This window comes from Oncorhynchus kisutch, unplaced genomic scaffold (assembly GCF_002021735.2).
Source record: "Oncorhynchus kisutch isolate 150728-3 unplaced genomic scaffold, Okis_V2 Okis01b-Okis20b_hom, whole genome shotgun sequence".
Taxonomy (NCBI): Eukaryota; Metazoa; Chordata; class Actinopteri; order Salmoniformes; family Salmonidae; genus Oncorhynchus; species Oncorhynchus kisutch.
In genome coordinates this window covers 2,802,629-2,819,180 of record NW_022261978.1, presented here as the reverse complement: position 1 = coordinate 2,819,180, position 16,552 = coordinate 2,802,629, and the positions used below count along the sequence as shown (strand labels likewise).

The 16,552-nt window shown below is 45.9% G+C and overlaps 1 protein-coding gene across 1 annotated transcript; it reads right to left on the bottom strand.

Moving 5' to 3' along the window:
- Positions 1-6,094: 6,094 nt before the first annotated feature.
- Positions 6,095-7,801, bottom strand: ier2b (immediate early response 2b). Its single transcript, XM_020477506.2, has one exon. It carries the CDS (start codon positions 7,592-7,594, stop codon positions 6,986-6,988), a length of 609 nt encoding a protein of 202 aa, XP_020333095.1. The 5' UTR covers positions 7,595-7,801; the 3' UTR covers positions 6,095-6,985.
- Between the last annotated feature and the right edge of the window lie 8,751 nt (positions 7,802-16,552).

The window sequence follows — 16,552 nt, the reverse complement described above, 5'->3', positions numbered from 1 at the left end:
GTGTATTTTAAGACTCGACTGCTGCAGGGCATGAACCACACACACATCTCCCTTCCCCCTCCCAGTCCCACAGTTCCAGATGTGTTGAGTGTTTCTGCCCTGCAGCAGTCGAGTCTTAAAATACACTCCACCTACGCATTCCACCACTGCGCCCCCCTCGCCTCTACGCATCACTTCCTGTTTCTCTCACTCTTCCCGCTCTGCTCCTCCCAACTGCCTGCCTGCCTTGGCACTCATCTACATCACACAAAATCACCACACAAAGAACATATCATATACACACACTCACATGAGCTCATACACCCTGCACAGTCACAGTCAGTCACTGTGCAAACTGTTAGGATTCATACATACTCATAGACTTACTCACATAAACACACATTCTGTCTCTATCTGTCACATATGTGCGCACACAGTCACCACTGTACAAAGAAGACAACACAGTTAGCATGGTGCAATGGCAAACACATAAACTCACATACTGTTACTATATCATAGTCATATAAACTCACATACTGTTACTATATCATAGTCATATAAACTCACATACTGTTACTATATCATAGTCATATTAACTCACATACTGTTACTTTATCATAGTCATATTAACTCACATACTGTTACTATATCATAGTCATATTAACTCACATACCGTTACTATATCATAGTCATATTAACTCACATACTGTTACTATATCATAGTCATATAAACTCACATACTGTTACTATATCATAGTCATATTAACTCACATACTGTTACTATATCATAGTCATATAAACTCACATACTGTTACTATATCATAGTCATATTAACTCACATACTGTTACTATATCATAGTCATATTAACTCACATACTGTTACTATATCATAGTCATATAAACTCACATACTGTTACTATATCATAGTCATATTAACTCACATACTGTTACTATATCATAGTCATATAAACTCACAGGAGTTGAGGAGTTGCAGTTTACTGCAGAGATGGCCTGCAAAGTAATGTCATACTTTCCAGGTCCATACCCAAACAGTTCGAACTACTAATTTTGAAAATTACTCTCTCCAGAAATAAGTCTCTCACGGTTGCCGCCTGCTACCGACCCCCCTCAGCTCCCAGCTGTGCCCTGGACACCATTTGTGAATTGATCGCCCCCCATCTAGCTTCAGAGTTTGTTCTGTTAGGTGACCTAAACTGGGATATGCTTAACACCCCGCCAGTCCTACAATCTAAGCTAGATGCCCTCAATCTCACACAAATCATCAAGGAACCCACCAGGTACAACCCTAACTCTGTAAACAAGGACACCCTCATAGACGTCATCCTGACCAACTGGCCCTCCAAATACACCTCCGCTGTCTTCAACCAGGATCTCAGCGATCACTGCCTCATTGCCTGTATCCGCTACGGAGCCGCAGTCAAACGACCACCCCTCATCACTGTCAAACGCTCCCTAAAACACTTCTGTGAGCAGGCCTTTCTAATCGACCTGGCCCGGGTATCCTGGAAGGACATTGACCTCATCCCGTCAGTTGAGGATGCCTGGTCATTCTTTAAAAGTAACTTCCTCACCATTTCAGATAAGCATGCTCCGTTCAAAAAATGCAGAACTAAGAACAGATACAGCCCTTGGTTCACCCCAGACCTGACTGCCCTCGACCAGCACAAAAACATCCTGTGGCGGACTGCAATAGCATCGAATAGTCCCCGTGATATGCAACTGTTCAGGGAAGTCCGGAACCAATACACGCAGTCAGTCAGGAAAGCTAAGGCCAGCTTCTTCAGGCAGAAGTTTGCATCCTGTAGCTCCAACTCCAAAAAGTTCTGGGACACTGTGAAGTCCATGGAGAACAAGAGCACCTCCTCCCAGCTGCCCACTGCACTGAGGCTAGGTAACACGGTCACCACTGATAAATCCATGATTATCGAAAACTTCAATAAGCATTTCTCAACGGCTGGCCATGCCTTCCGCCTGGCTACTTCAACCTCGGCCAACAGCTCCGCCCCCCCCGCAGCTCCTCGCCCAAGCCTCTCCAGGTTCTCCTTTACCCAAATCCAGATAGCAGATGTTCTGAAAGAGCTGCAAAACCTGGACCCGTACAAATCAGCTGGGCTTGACAATCTGGACCCTCTATTTCTGAAACTATCTGCCACCATTGTCGCAACCCCTATTACCAGCCTGTTCAACCTCTCTTTCATCTCGTCTGAGATCCCCAAGGATTGGAAAGCTGCCGCAGTCATCCCCCTCTTCAAAGGGGGAGACACCCTGGACCCAAACTGTTACAGACCTATATCCATCCTGCCCTGCCTATCTAAGGTCTTCGAAAGCCAAGTCAACAAACAGGTCACTGACCATCTCGAATCCCACCGTACCTTCTCCGCTGTGCAATCTGGTTTCCGAGCCGGTCATGGGTGCACCTCAGCCACACTCAAGGTACTAAACGACATCATAACCGCCATCGATAAAAGACAGTACTGTGCAGCCGTCTTCATCGACCTTGCCAAGGCTTTCGACTCTGTCAATCACCATATTCTTATCGGCAGACTCAGTAGCCTCGGTTTTTCGGATGACTGCCTTGCCTGGTTCACCAATTACTTTGCAGACAGAGTTCAATGTGTCAAATCGGAGGGCATGCTGTCCGGTCCTCTGGCAGTCTCTATGGGGGTGCCACAGGGTTCAATTCTCGGGCCGACTCTTTTCTCTGTGTATATCAATGATGTTGCTCTTGCTGCGGGCGATTCCCTGATCCACCTCTACGCAGACGACACCATTCTATATACTTTCGGCCCGTCTTTGGACACTGTGCTATCTAACCTCCAAACAAGCTTCAATGCCATACAACACTCCTTCCGTGGCCTCCAACTGCTCTTAAACGCTAGTAAAACCAAATGCATGCTTTTCAACCGGTCGCTGCCTGCACCTGCATGCCCGACTAGCATCACCACCCTGGATGGTTCCGACCTAGAATATGTGGACGTCTATAAGTACCTAGGTGTCTGGCTAGACTGCAAACTCTCCTTCCAGACTCATATCAAACATCTCCAATCGAAAATCAAATCAAGAGTCGGCTTTCTATTCCGCAACAAAGCCTCCTTCACTCAAGCCGCCAAGCTTACCCTAGTAAAACTGACTATCCTACCGATCCTCGACTTCGGCGATGTCATCTACAAAATGGCTTCCAACACTCTACTCAGCAAACTGGATGCAGTCTATCACAGTGCCATCCGTTTTGTCACTAAAGCACCTTATACTACCCACCACTGCGACTTGTATGCTCTAGTCGGCTGGCCCTCGCTACATATTCGTCGCCAGACCCACTGGCTCCAGGTCATCTACAAGTCTATGCTAGGTAAAGCTCCGCCTTATCTCAGCTCACTGGTCACGATGGCAACACCCATCCGTAGCACGCGCTCCAGCAGGTGTATCTCACTGATCATCCCTAAAGCCAACACCTCATTTGGCCGCCTTTCGTTCCAGTACTCTGCTGCCTGTGACTGGAACGAATTGCAAAAATCGCTGAAGTTGGAGACTTTTATCTCCCTCACCAACTTCAAACATCAGCTATCTGAGCAGCTAACCGATCGCTGCAGCTGTACATAGTCTATTGGTAAATAGCCCACCCTTTTCACCTACCTCATCCCCGTACTGTTTTTATTTATTTACTTTTCTGCTCTTCTGCACACCAATATCTCTACCTGTACATGACCATCTGATCTTTTATCACTCCAGTGTTAATCTGCAAAATTGTAATTATTTGCCTACCTCCTCATGCCTTTTGCACACATTGTATATAGACCCCCCCTTCGTTTTCTACTGTGTTATTGACTTGTTAATTGTTTACTCCATGTGTAACTCTTTGTTGTATGCTCACACTGCTATGCTTTATCTTGGCCAGGTCGCAGTTGCAAATGAGAACTTGTTCTCAACTAGCCTACCTGGTTAAATAAAGGTGTTCTCAACTAGCCTACCTGGTTAAATAAAGGTGTTCTCAACTAGCCTACCTGGTTAAATAAAGGTGTTCTCAACTAGCCTACCTGGTTAAATAAAGGTGTTCTCAACTAGCCTACCTGGTTAAATAAAGGTGTTCTCAACTAGCCTACCTGGTTAAATAAAGGTGAAATAAAAATAAAAAATAAATAAACATACTGTTACTATATCATAGTCATATTAACTCACATACTGTTACTATATCATAGTCATATTAACTCACATACTGTTACTATATCATAGTCATATTAACTCACATACCGTTACTATATCATAGTCATATTAACTCACATACCGTTACTATATCATAGTCATATTAACTCACATACTGTTACTATATCATAGTCATATTAACTCACATACTGTTACTATATCATAGTCATATTAACTCACATACTGTTACTATATCATAGTCATATTAACTCACATACTGTTACTATATCATAGTCATATTAACTCACATACTGTTACTATATCATAGTCATATTAACTCACATACTGTTACTATATCATAGTCATATTAACTCACATACTGTTACTATATCATAGTCATATTAACTCACATACTGTTACTATATCATAGTCATATTAACTCACATACTGGTACTACAGTATATCATAGTCATATAAACTCACATACTGTTACTATATCATAGTATTAAACTCACATACTGTTACTATATCATAGTCATATTAACTCACACTGACACACAGTCATCAGGGTGCTAAGAAGAGGAATGGTGAGTGATAAAGCAATCATGACACACACACACACACACACACAATCCATGTATCAATTGTCTCAAGGCTTGAAAATCCTTCTTGAACCTGTCTTCTCCCCTTCATCTACACTGATTGAAGTGGATTTAAGAAGTCACATCAATAAGGGGTCGTAGCTTTCACCTGGATTCACCTGGTCTATGTCGTGGAAAGAGCAGGTGTTCTTAATGTTTTGTACACTCAGTGTACATCACTGCATGCATACTCCTTTCATATTATCCATGAGAAGAAGGGCAGGGTGGGCGGTGTAATAATGATGCACATCACATCCTGATGCGTACATCATCCCCTCCCTCACCCCAGAGATGAGACCACGCGCCACTGCAGATCTTATTATAGCCGTCGGCTGGCTGGGAGATAAACCACGTCACTGTCCATGCCTCTCCGTAGCATTACAACTGCACTTCACATCATAGTGTACATCTGAGGTGGCACCATATTCACTATATAGTCCAACACATGCTGATGTGGCTATAGTAGGCTTACATACTGTATACAGATTTCAACCCATCCGTCATGGTAGTAAGGCCTACTGATCTATAGAGATAAATAGGACATGGAAAGAGTGCATTTTGTCAATGCACTGTGAGTTACTTGGTCATGATGAATGATGGTTCAGGATTGTTACACAATTTAGAGTCCTTGAGAAAACCAAATGAACGGCTCCAGCTATTTATGTATTACATAACTCCCAATAAACCTCATGCAACTGTCAGTTAAGGTTATGAGAGGAAGTGAATCAGTATTTATGTCACAATCCACCGGATATTGGTGTGTGTGTGTGTGTGTGTGTGTGTGTGTGTGTGTGTGTGTGTGTGTGTGTGTGTGTGTGTGTGTGTGTGTGTGTGTGTGTGTGTGTGTGTGTGTGTGTGTGTGTGTGTGTGTGTGTGTGTGTGTGTGTGTGTGTGTGTGTGACAGCGGCTCTACTTACTCTTATTATAACCATCTGAGCCCGAGGAGTATTGCCTAATGCAGACCTGGACCACATATTGGGAAATGTCTGTGTGGTTCTGTGTTGTCTATCAGCTATCTCTATTTGCCCCAGATAAATGAGACGCGTATGTGTGTGTGTGTGTGTGTGTGTGTGTGTGTGTGTGTGTGTGACAGCGGCTCTACTTACTCTTATTATAACCATCTGAGCCTGAGGAGTATTGCCTAATGCAGACCTGGACCACATATTGGGAAATGTCTGTGTGGTTCTGTGTTGTCTATCAGCTATCTCTATTTGCCCCAGATAAATGAGACGTGTGTGTGTGTGTGTGTGTGTGTGCAAGCTTTTCAATACTATTAGGTGAGAGAGAAATAGAAAACCAGATCAACAACTAAATACAGTTTTAGAATGTTTATTACAACTCTGATATAAACTTGAGGTCATAGTAAAAATAAAATAACAATCTATATATAAAATAGCTTATTTCACAGTTCATACAACATTTCACGTAGGCTACTTCTCTGTAGTTATTATCACATTTGCATTGTCAGCAGCATATTGAACAGGTGAGACTGGTGTTACTACTGAACATTGTTTATATGTTATGTATATCATTTGACACTGTTTGTTGAGCACCATTTCAGTACAGTCTCTAGCACAGTCCCATTCATAGTCATTGATCAAAGTCCAGTGGGTGACTGTGTGTCCTCCCCTGTTGTTTTTATAGTTTTACCCAGCAGAGTGGGTTATTTCCTGATGTGTCTCTGTGTGTTGACCGTTGACACGTCAACTTTAATCATCTGTTATCCGTTTGGTGTTTTATGAGTCATCCCTCTCGTGCTTTATGAGTCATCCCTCCACGAGCTATGCGTCAGGAACTAACTGCCCTGGAACTTTTCCACTGAAACACTTTTTCTGTCTCTGAGTTTCACCACTTCCTCAAACTTTCCAAACACAGTCACTGAGGTCTGTTCGAGTCTGGTCTCGTTCTAGTTTGTGAGTTTCTCTTGTTCTCTCTCTGTTTCTTCTTTCTCTTGTTCTCGTCGAGACACGGCTGAGACTCAGTTCTAGGGTGTAGCCTAACCTGGTCCCCGTGAGGGCGGAGATATCGCACCCTGGCCCGAATAATCCCATTGTCCCGCGGGCTCGCCAATGTAGGTCAACTTCCTACTGACCCGTCCTTTAAACCTGGATTTAAACTGGCCTCTCCACCGGTTACCGGAGGTTAAGATCAGTTCGATCATAGCCTACCAACAACAAAGCTCCATTCAGAGCCGTTTTCACAGTTCAGAATGCCGCAATGGCCCTGTTTGAGTTTAGTGACAGGGTGGTGAAAACGTCCCCGGCGCGGCAGCAGGTCCTTCCGCCGGTTCTAAGCACCCTCTCCTCCCCCAGCTCCAGTGAAAGTCTCGCTCTCTTGCTGGGGAGGAAATCGGGCGCGACGGACGCCTTCCCCCGGCGTTTCCTGGAATGCCTGTCTGGGCTCACAGGACTCAGGTTCTCTTTGTCCTCTACCGTCTCCTTCCCAATAAATGTCCTGGTCTTGCATGCGCCCTGAGTGGCCTCAGAGTCACTAGACATGGGCTCCTGGATAGTTGGGGTCAGCGGCGACTCAGGCTCTGGCTCGACCTGTGACACCTCCACATCGACTTGTTCCCCACTGGCAGTAGTATCCATCGCGTCCTCCTCTGGTGTGACCGGGACCAAGTGTGCGGTTCCCAGCTCCTCTCTCTCCTTGGCCAGGCAGGCAGAGTGGTACAGGTCCCGGGCGGAACGCATGACCACGGAGAGCAGCAGGCTCCGGTGTAGCCTCATACCTCCTCGCTGTGCTCGGGAGGCGTACAGTTTACTAATGGACACTGCCATGATCCGTTTGGCTTCAGCGCTCACGTCCATAGTTCCTCTTCTTGGTAGATAACCGTCAATTACGCACTGTTCGGTTGACGGTTGGAACAATAACTTAGAGCGTCAAGCTTTACTATACTATTCGATAATATTAATACAATATTATTCTATCTATAAATGAAGCTGTACTTGTGTGTTGAGTTCTTCCTTAGTTTACAACTGTCACCAGCTGGTGTACAACAAGATAATGAGAAGTCCAGAGTAACAGGGCGGTGTTATATTTCCACTCTGACGTAATGAGCCTCGAGCTGCTTCATTCCTCCTTGGTGACAGGATAAACACGCCCTGCCCAGACCTTCCTGCTCAAGCTTAGTTTCCTGCAGTAGATACCGTATGGCTGTCTACCTTACAGCATTACATGTATGTAACCTAGACGACCTCCTATTGTAGCAACCGGTTATAAGTAAGCGTTTCACGGTACAGTCTACACCTGTTGTATTCGGCGCATGTGACAAATAACATTTGATTCGATGTTTTACGCGTGTTGTTGGAAACGCAGAGATCAATATGCTGTTTGGGATTTCAAGAAACTCAATAAAAATAATAAGATATTATTCTAGTAAATGAATTGTAATAATAACATAACAGACTACCTGTGTTGTTGGAAACACAGCTAGCCTATGTCATCACCAATATGCTGCTTGAGACGTCAAGCAACTCAAAATCAAAGTAAATAACATATAACCGGTCTATTCATATAGAATACGATTTTATTATAGTCAATTTATATGAAGCTGACATAAAATAGAATAGAATATAATTGAATAGACTTCATTAATTGTTGTCAGAGCAACATAAAAACAGATAGTGATCCTACAGTAGAAAACAACAACATTAAATGTCCCTAATATTCCAACATATTGCTCTGTTCCCTTTTAGAGGTCGATTATAGTGTTGTTGTTTTTCTATCAATCCCTGCAATATGTATCAAGGTTCAGTTACACTATAATTCTCAGAAGTCTGTGGGTGGTAAAATATGTAGCTGTCTCCGTGTTTCCAGGGAGTTTCTGTTTGGTTTTTTTTCTCCCTCTCTATATTTTTTTCTATCCAACGTCACACTCAAACATCCATATATGGCCCATCCGCCCTGGCTGTGAGTTCCCCAGGGGCGCGCAGTGGAAAAGCCATGACGTGAACGCGCAGCCACGTAACCGCAGCGCACAGCGGCACTTCCCCCATCTAGCCCCAGCGTTCATCAACGCACAGCGGCAGCATCGCAGCCGTATCGTCATCGCCACAGCTTCCAAATATGGAATTGTCCCCGGTACAACAGCACAGCGCCAGTACCTTGCGCGTTGGGCCTGGTTGCTTGCAGATGTGCTTGGTTTACTAGGAAGAGGCACGATTGAGGTTAAACAGCAGCTGTCAGTCTAGTTTCTAGAGCTGCGATAAGAGGTCATAACGTCTATAAATAGAACTCGGGGGAAATCTGCGACTCAGTAAACTCCAATCTATTATTTGTTCTCTGACTGTTAACTGTCTGTGTGACTGTTCCTTTGTTCGCCTATAGCTTTCACTCTTCTAATTGGATTCAAGTACTAATGCGTGCGCTGTGTGGGACAGTCTCGTGCCCTTCTGAACCGTGATATGACTCACTGTACACTTAATAGAATTACACATCTCTATGGCATTACACATTCTATTATACTCCCAGGTGGAAATCGAAAAAAGTAACTCTGGGAACCCACCAGTGTAGCCCAGTAAAATCCTTGAATGCACCTGAAAAAGCTCATTTCACATGTTAGAATGATTTCACTCCCAGACCTAGTTTGGGTTTCCCCCCACCTTTGATTGTAGGTAGGCCTATAGATGTGTAATAATATATTATAGACAGTCTGTTCTAACTTGTCATTCCCCAAAACAAAACATCTTGATCATCCAGTGAGTCAGTCAGTGTTCATGTCAAGTGATGATTTCTCCATTGGACTTGGATCCAGCAAGGTGCCAGCCCAGAAGTGTGTGTGTGTGTGTGTGTTTGTGTGTCTAGTGGACTTGGATCCAGCAAGGTGCCAGCCCAGAAGTGTGTGTGTGTGTGTGTGTGTGTGTGTGTGTGTGTGTGTGTGTTTGTGTGTCTAGTGGACTTGGATCCAGCAAGGTGCCAGCCCAGAAGTGTGTGTGTGTTTGTGTGTCTAGTGGACTTGGATCCAGCAAGGTGCCAGCCCAGAAGTGTGTGTGTGTGTGTTTGTGTGTCTAGTGAACTTGGATCCAGCAAGGTGCCAGCCCAGAAGTGTGTGTGTGTGTGTGTGTGTTTGTGTGTCTAGTGGACTTGGATCCAGCAAGGTGCCAGCCCAGAAGTGTGTGTGTGTGTGTGTGTCTAGTGGACTTGGATCCAGCAACGTGCCAGCCCAGAAGTGTGTGTGTGTGTGTGTGTGTGTGTTTGTGTGTCTGGTGGACTTGGATCCAGCAAGGTGCCAGCCCAGAAGTGTGTGTGTGTGTGTTTGTGTGTCTAGTGGACTTGGATCCAGCAAGGTGCCAGCCCAGAAGTGTGTGTGTGTGTGTGTGTTTGTGTGTCTAGTGGACTTGGATCCAGCAAGGTGCCAGCCCAGAAGTGTGTGTGTGTGTGTGTTTGTGTGTCTAGTGGACTTGGATCCAGCAAGGTGCCAGCCCAGAAGACTAAGAATAAACATTTGTCAGAATAACCATTTAACTGTCAAGATTTCCATCCCACTGCATGTAAAAATAGTCTGCTATGTGTGCGTTGTGAATGGCACCCTATTCCCTATAGTGCACTACTATAGGTCCTGATCAAAGTAGTGCACTATATAGGGAATAGGGCGCAATTTGAGACACATACATTTATGGTTTTCCGGCCTTAGTGCATTCCATCCACTGAGTGAGTGATGGCTTATGTTTGACGTGCAATGTGTGTGCGTGTGTGTGACGTTTGAGATCTGTGAATTTTCACAGTGTAAAAGGGGGAGGAAAGTGGAGGAGGAGGGAGAAAGAGAGGAAACAGGACAGAGACAGAAAGGAGGGAACGGGGTGTGGGAGAGGAAGAGAAAATATAATGGGCAGGGCAAAGGGGAAGGGGAGGAGTCAGACCCTGAGGAGAGAGAGAGAGAGAGAGAGAGAGAGAGAGAGAGAGAGAGAGAGAGAGGTATGATCATATGTATGACCATACGGCAAATGAATGACCATATTAGAGTAACATATTTTCCTCAGACTACAAAGACCCACAAAGAATTTAAAAAAAACAAATCAAATGTTGATAAACTCCCACGGCTATTAGGTGAAATACCGCAGTGTGACATCACAGCAGCAAGATGTGTGACCTGTTGCCACAAGAAAAAGGGCAACCAGTGAAGAACAAAAACCATTGTGTAACGGCGTTCTTCGTTTGTCGAAAGAGAGTCGGACCGAAATGCAGCGTGGTGGTTACTCATGTTCTTTAATGAAGAAAACGGCGATACATGAAATAACTTATAAATACAAAAACAACAAACGGAACGTGAAACCTAATACAGCCTATCTGGTGAAACTACACAGAGACAGGAACAATCACCCACGAAAGACAAAGCGAACTCAGGCTACCTAAATACGGTTCCCAATCAGAGGCAACGAGAAGCACCTGACTGCTGATTGAGAACCGCCTCAGGCAGCCAAGCCTATACAACACCCCTAATCAGCCGCGATCCCAAATACTACAAACCCCAATACGAAACACAACACAAATCCATGTCACACCCTGGCCTGAACAAATAATTAAAGAAAACACAAAATACTAAGACCAAGGCGTGACACATTGTAAATACAACCCATATTTATGTTTATTTATTTTTCCTTTTGTACTCTAACTATTTGTACATCATTACAACACTGTGCATAGACATATTCCTTTGAGACTTTAGTGAGTCTAAGGTTTACTGTTCATTTCTGATTGTTTATTTCTATTTTGTTTGATCTATTTCACTTGCTTTGGCAATGTCAACATATGTTTCCTATGCCATAAAAAGCCCTTTGAATTCAATTGAGAGAGAGAAAGAGTTGGAACGATTTTATGTGGGGGAAGTGGTGTTGGACTCAACACATTTTGGCTCAGTCAGAGAACTTGGCTCTTTCATAGACAAGTCTCTCATTGGCCAATTCTTACACAATGTCCCTCCTGTCAGCAATGCAATTTACTTTCATTTCATTAAAGGTCCAATGCAGCCGTTTTTATCTCAATATCAAATCATCTCTGGGTATATTTTCAATTAAAATGGTCAAAAACAAACAAAAATAGCTTCTTAGCAAATATCAATTTCTCAAGCAAGAATTTTACTCGGACTGTCTGGAAGTGGTTTGAGTGGAGAAGGGGGAACTGAAAAGTAGCTGTTATTGGCAGAGAGTTTTGGAAATGTTTGTTATTGGTCTATTAACTAATTTACCGCATGGTAATGTCACCAGGTAGGCCATAACTCCATCCCACCTAAACAGGCTGACATTTCAGGCAGTCTTTTCAAACAGCCCTTACTCTAAAAGAGAATAATCACAATTTTCACAGTATTACTGTAACGGCGTTCTTCGTTTGTAGAAAGAGAGTCGGACCGAAATGCAGCGTGGTGGTTACTCATGTCTTTAATGAAAAAAAGTGACGATACATGAAATAACTTAAATAAATACAAAAACAACAAACGGAATGTGAAACCTAATACAACCTATCTGGTGAAACTACACAGAGACAGGAACAATCACCCACGAAAGACAAAAGCGAACTCAGGCTACCTAAATACGGTTCCCAATCAGAGGCAACGAGAAGCACCTGACTGCTGATTGAGAACCGCCTCAGGCAGCCAAGCCTATACAACACCCCTAATCAGCCGCGATCCCAAATACTACAAACCCCAAAACGAAACACAACACACAAACCCATGTCACACCCTGGCCTGAACAAATAATTAAAGAAAACACAAAATACTAAGACCAAGGCGTGACAGAACCCCCCCCCCCAAGGTGCGGACTCCCGGACGCACCTCAAAACCATAGGGAGGGTCCGGGTGGGCGTCTGTCCATGGTGGCGGCTCCGGCTCGGGACGTGGACCCCACTCCATAAATGTCATAGTTCCTCCCCTTCGCGTCCTGGGATAATCCACCCTCGCCGCCGACCATGGCCTAATAGTCCTCACCCAGAACCCCACAGAACTGAGGAGCAGCTCGTGACTGAGGGGCAGCTCGGGACTGAGGGACAGCTCGGGACTGAGGGGCAGCTCGGGACTGAGGGGCAGCCCGGAACTGAGGGGCAGCCCGGAACTGAGGGGCAGCCCGGAACTGAGGGGCAGCCCGGAACTGAGGAGAAGCCCAGTACTGAGAGGAAGCCCAGTACTGAGAGGAAGCCCAGTACTGAGAGGAAGCCCAGTACTGAGATGAAGCTCAGGTAGGTAGTAGGCTCCGGTAGATCCTGGCTGGCTGGCGGATCTGGAAGATTCAGGTTGACTAGCAGATCTGGAAGATTCTGGTTGACAGGCTGATCTGGAAGAATCTGGTTGACTGGCAGATCTAGAAGATCATGGCTGACTGGCGGATCTAGCTGCTCTATGCAGACTGACAGCTCTGACTGCTCCATGCAGGCTGACAGCTCCTTGCAGACTGGCAGCTCTGGCTGCTTCATGCAGACTGACAGCTCTGACTGCTCCATGCAGGCTGACAGCTCCTTGCAGACTGGCAGCTCTGGCTGCTTCATGCAGACTGACAGCTCTGACTGCTCCATGGAGGCTGACAGCACCCTGCAGACTGGCAGCTCCTTGCAGACTGACAGCTCCTTGCAGACTGACAGCTCCCTGCAGACCGGCAGCTCCTTGCAGACTGACAGCTCTGACTGCTCCATGCAGGCTGACAGCTCCTTGCAGACTGACAGCTCCTTGCAGACTGGCAGCTCTTTGCAGACTGGCAGCTCCCTGCAGACTGGCAGCTCCTTGCAGACTGGCAGCTCTGACTGCTCCATGCAGGCTGTCAGCTCCTTGCAGACTGGCAGCTCCTTGCAGACTGACAGCTCCTTGCAGACTGACAGCTCCTTGCAGACTGACAGCTCCCTGCAGACTGGCAGCTCCTTGCAGACTGACAGCTCTGACTGCTCCATGCAGGCTGACAGCTCCTTGCAGACTGGCAGCTCCTTGCAGACTGACATCTCTGGCTGCTTCATGCAGACTGACAGCACCCTGCAGACTGGCAGCTCCTTGCAGACTGACAGCTCCCTGCAGACTGGCAGCTCTTTGCAGACTGACATCTCTGGCTGCTTCATGCAGACTGACAGCTCTGACTGCTCCATGCAGGCTGACAGCACCCTGCAGACTGGCAGCTCCTTGCAGACTGACAGCACCCTGCAGACTGGCAGCTCCTTGCAGACTGACAGCTCCCTGCAGACTGGCAGCTCCTTGCAGACTGACAGCACCCTGCAGACTGGCAGCTCAGGCTGCTTCAAACAGGCAGGAGGCTCCGGCAGCGCTGTAGAGAATGAAGGCTCTGATAGCGCTGAACAGGCGGGAGACTCCGACAGCGCAGGTGAGGCGAGGCGCACTGTAGGCCTGATGCGTGGTGCGGGCACTGGTGGTACTGGAGCGAGGACACGCACAGGAAGCCTGGTGCGGGGAGCTGCTACCGGAGGACTGGTGTGTGGAGGTGGCACAGGATGTGCAAGGCTAGGGATGTGCACAGGAGGCCTGGTGCGTGAGGCTGGCACACACTTCACCAGCTGACTAACACGCACCTCAGGACGAGTATGGAGCGCTAACTCAGGTGCCATCAAATCCCCGACACGATCCGTCGGACGAATATGATATCTATAGCACCAAGCTAGCAACTCCCTCATTACTCTCCACTCCACTTTCCCCATTAACTCCTTCACAGTCTCTGCTTCGCTCACCTCTAACACCGGCTCTGGTCTCCTCCTTGGCTCCTCACGATAAACAAGGAGAGTTGGCTCAGGTCCATCTCCTGACTCAGCCACTCTCCCTCTGAGCCCCCCCCCAATACATTTTTTGGGGTGACTCTCGGGTTTCGCTCTGCGCCGCCGTGTCTGTTTCTCCAACTCCATTCGCCTATAGCCTTCTTCGCACTGTTCCAGCGAATCCCATGCGGGCTCCTGCACTCTCTCTGGGTCGGCCACCCACCTGTCGATTTCTTCCCACGTCGTATACTCCATGCCATTGCTGTCCATAACGTCCTCCTTTCGCTTTTCCTGCGGTCGCTGCCTGTTTCCACGCCGCTCGGTCCGTATGTGGTGGGTGATTCTGTAACTGCGTTCTTCGTTTGTAGAAAGAGAGTCGGACCGAAATGCAGCGTGGTGGTTACTCATGTCTTTAATGAATGAATGGTGACAATACATGAAATAACTTAAATAAATACAAAAACAACAAACGGAACGTGAAACCTAATACAGCCTATCTGGTGAACACTACACAGAGACAGGAACAATCACCCACGAAAGACAAAAGCGAACTCAGGCTACCTAAATACGGTTCCCAATCAGAGGCAACGAGAAGCACCTGACTGCTGTCTGCTGATTGAGAACTGCCTCAGGCAGCCAAGCCTATACAACACCCCTAATCAGCCGCGATCCCAAATACTACAAACCCCAATACGAAACACAACACACAAACCCATGTCACACCCTGGCCTGAACAAATAATTAAAGAAAACACAAAATACTAAGACCAAGGCGTGACAATTACTACAACCACATATTGCGAAAATATATATAAAACAGAGTAAAATCACGTTTTTGACTGCACTGGGCCTTTAAATGAAATAAAAGTATGTTAGTGTTAGGATACCACAGGGTTCAATTCTTGGACCGAATCTCTTCTCTGTATACATCAATGATGTCGCTCTTGCTGCTGGTGAGTCTCTGATCCACTTCTACGCAGACGACACCATTCTGTATACTTCTGGCCCTTCTTTGGACACTGTGTTAACAACCCTCCAGACGAGCTTCAATGCCATACAACTCTCCTTACTCAATTGCTTTTAAATACAAGTAAAACTAAATGCATGCTCTTCAACCGATCGCTGCCTGCACCTGCCCGCCCGTCCAACATCACTACTCTGGACGGTTCTGACTTAGAATATGACTCGCATCAAACATCTCCAATCCAAAGTTAAATCGAGAATTGGCTTCCTATTTCGCAACAAAGCATCCTTCACTCATGCTGCCAAACATACCCTTGTAAAACTGACCATCCTACCGATCCTCGACTTCGGCGATGTCATTTACAAAATAGCCTCCAATACCCTGCTCAGTAAATTGGATGCAGTCTATCACAGTGCCATCCGTTTTGTCACCAAAGCCCCATATACTACCCACCACTGTGACCTGTACTCTCTCGTTGGCTGGCCCTCGCTTCATACTCGTCGCCAAACCCACTGGCTCCAGGTTATCTACAAGTCTCTGCTAGGTAAAGCCCCACCTTATCTCAGCTCGCTGGTCACCATAGCAGCACCCACCTGTAGCACGCGCTCCAGCAGGTACAGTATATCTCTCTGATCACCCCCAAAACCAATTCTTCCTTTGGCCGCCTCTCTTTCAAGTTCTCTGCTGCCAATGACTGGAACAAACTACAAAAATCTCTGAAACTGGAAACACTTATCTCACCTCATTTGCTCACATTGTATATAGACTTATTTTTCTACTGTATTATTGACTGTATGTTTGTTTTACTCCATGTGTAACTCTGTGTCGTTGTATGTGTCGAACTGCTTTGCTTTATCTTGGCCAGGTCACAATTGTAAATGAGAACTTGTTCTCAACTTGCCTACCTGGTTAAATAAAGGTGGATAAAAACAATTAAAAAACACTATTCCTGAAAGAATGTGTTTCCTCATAAACCAATAGTTACTTCTATATGATGAGGTGGACTAGCATAGAGCAGGGCATGCATGAATGACAAGCTAATGTTTCTCTGATCTTGTGATTATACATTTAATATTGCTGTGTTGTTCAATATGTATAAATACCACAGTACTGTGCTACCCTTT

Coding starts and splice junctions, on each gene's coding strand:
- ier2b (XM_020477506.2), bottom strand. CDS start 7,594: ATGGACGTGAGCGCTGAAGCCAAACGGATCATGGCAGTGTCCATTAGT.